Source organism: Eimeria mitis, genomic scaffold (assembly GCF_000499745.2).
Source record: "Eimeria mitis Houghton genomic scaffold, Emh_scaff1216, whole genome shotgun sequence".
In the NCBI taxonomy this organism is placed as follows: domain Eukaryota; phylum Apicomplexa; class Conoidasida; order Eucoccidiorida; family Eimeriidae; genus Eimeria; species Eimeria mitis.
This window is the reverse complement of record NW_013568255.1, coordinates 1-2,359: the sequence shown is the minus strand read 5'-3', so window position 1 is coordinate 2,359 and position 2,359 is coordinate 1. Positions and strand designations below refer to the sequence as shown.

The 2,359-nt window shown below is 52.3% G+C and overlaps 1 protein-coding gene across 1 annotated transcript in view; it reads left to right on the top strand.

Annotated features, from left to right (window-relative positions):
- Positions 1-2,160, top strand: part of EMH_0032120 (uncharacterized protein) — a gene marked incomplete at both ends in the record, with an annotated part of 3,218 nt that extends 1,058 nt beyond the window's left edge. The window contains 5 exons of the mRNA XM_013494602.1: positions 494-755; positions 934-1,298; positions 1,414-1,467; positions 1,604-1,928; positions 2,066-2,160. Coding sequence (XP_013350056.1) covers positions 494-755; positions 934-1,298; positions 1,414-1,467; positions 1,604-1,928; positions 2,066-2,160 — 1,101 coding nt within the window. The remainder of the gene's footprint in view (positions 1-493; positions 756-933; positions 1,299-1,413; positions 1,468-1,603; positions 1,929-2,065) is intronic.
- Positions 2,161-2,359: the final 199 nt, after the last annotated feature.

Here is a 2,359-nt window from a genome sequence, read left to right as displayed (position 1 = left end):
GCAGACAGCGTTGTCCTGGGGGCCACAGATATTGCAAGCAGAGGAGCGGCAGTTACCTGTAGTGAAGCGAGCACCTTCGCAGCTACGCGTGCCGCGGAGGTGGCATTCCGCGATGAGAGCGTGGACGACTCACCTGATGTCTCGTGGGCGCTAAGGGCGTTGCCAGGAGTCTTTGCTGTGTTTGCTGCCCAACCGTGCTGTAAGAACGGCAAAGAGAGAGTTTGGGGTTACCCTTGCGGCTGCGAGAAAAACAATGAATTGTGTCCTAGGGCGAGAATGGCCTCTTTTATTGAACAGTGGAGCGCTCCTTTAAGGGAGCAGTTATGTGTCCTCCCCTCAGAGAACCCTCGGAGAAGTCTCAGAGACATTCGCTTCTTTTGGCTGAGGGTGAGCTGTCTGTTAGCATCTGCCACTGCTGCGGCGGGAGATGAAAACTCGGGCGACACAGACTGAGTGAATAGCCTGCTCGTACTTGTGTACCTGTGTGTTTTAGCTTATAGAAAAGCTTAAAGGGCGCGGGACTCGGTGGCAGCTGCCCACAGGTCCGCTGTTTTGGGTTGGCGGAGCTCCTCCTAGCCATTCCGACATATCCAGCACATCTTCGCATGATTGGGTACCTTGTGACAAGCCTCTCTGTAACGCCACTTTGGAACTGCTTGATGCCCTTGGGAAGTCTTGCAGCAACACTTGTATTTGCATGTCCGAGAGACGTGTGAGGGAGTTGCCGCTCCTCAGCTGTCGCACGCTGAACGACGGTACGTAAGGAGGGAAGCGCTGGCCGACGTCTACTCGGGTTGAACCGGCGTTATGCTATTTTATACGCACACGAGCTGCAGTTCATGAATATCATGTTCATATGCAGGAATGTCTGGGGCATCTACGCCGCTGAAAGCTGAGGATGAGCGTTCTCAAAATGCCTTNGTTCATATGCAGGAATGTCTGGGGCATCTACGCCGCTGAAAGCTGAGGATGAGCGTTCTCAAAATGCCTTCGAGGAAGATCTTCGGCGTCACTTGGTAGACATCGCTTATTTGTTTGGCAGGGTGGAAGACCCACAGGAACTCCGAGCTGCTTTACCACTCCGCGCTGCCATCGCTGCCTCCTTTCTGCAGTCTTTGTCGGAATGCACGACTCCCTTGGTAGGGAGAGCGAGCGCCACTGTGGCAACGGCTGTTGATGCGCAGCCAAGCGACGGGTGCACACGAGATAAAGACGCTTATGCAGCTCTTGTCCTCGATGCTCGAAGGGTTGAGTGGCTTTTTGTTGCTTATCGCGAGGCAGAAACCCTTCCGAAGCACGTACGTTATAGTCTTCATTTACCTCCACTGCTGAGATATCCTTCTAGCGTAGTCACGTTTTAGTTGCACTGGGTGAAGCGCATGCAGTCTGACCCAGTTGGGGCTGCTTTTGCAGGACAACAGCGTCGTTTCAACTGAGGTGGCGAGCGTCCCGGAGCAAGCGCGGGAGGTATGTCTCGTAAACTGAACAGCGCTGTTGTTTCAATAAATTGTTTCGTTGGTGTGTGGGCGTCCGAGGCCGACAGCCACTTTGCGGAGAAATTTGGGGAATATCATTATAGGATCCGGATGTTTTGCTGTTGTAGGACTCGGGGGAAGCTGACTGTCGGCGGAAATTTGCCTCTTTCCTTGCCGAATGGATTTCTTGGGATTCACAGCGCCAAGATATTTCAGAAGTACACCTCGTACAACCAAGCAATGGAGACAGGGCAGAGGGCGGGAACAACGCCGAGACTGCCCAAGTTGTTGCCACCGCCAGGGCTGCCGCACAGTCTCTCCTTCCTAACCTCTGCTGTTCATCATTCGTTGGCTACGCCGTTGGGTTTTGGCCTTTCGTGAGGACGAAGGTGGAAGAGTTGCAGAAATCATGGCAGTGGCATAAAACAGCATCGGCTACTCCGGCTGCTGAAGGTGAGTTTTGGAAGTTCCTGTCGGTAACCCTCCTCTTGAGTTGCAGTGATAACTGATTACTTTTGGATATTGTTTGTTTCTTTTGAAGTATATCGCCTCACTTGTCTTTTTGTTTTGTGTTGGTGATGTCATTTCAGCCGGAGTATCTACTATAGACATATCCGGTGGTGCTATGTCATTCTTACTGGAGCTCAGCCGACACCTAATAGCGGTTTCACGGAGCCTAAAGTGAGAGATGGCGCTGAGGGGTGTCTCTTATTTAGTATCTGGTGTATTGTCAAGTCATTCCGGAAATTCAGTCACTGCACAGGGTTCAGACTTTGTGCAGCTGACCCCGGGTTCAGTTGGGCATCACAAGCAGAGAACACTGCAGTCCCATGCGTATGCGGTGTTTGTGCCTTTGGTGTAGAGTGGATAGTGTGTCAGAGTCG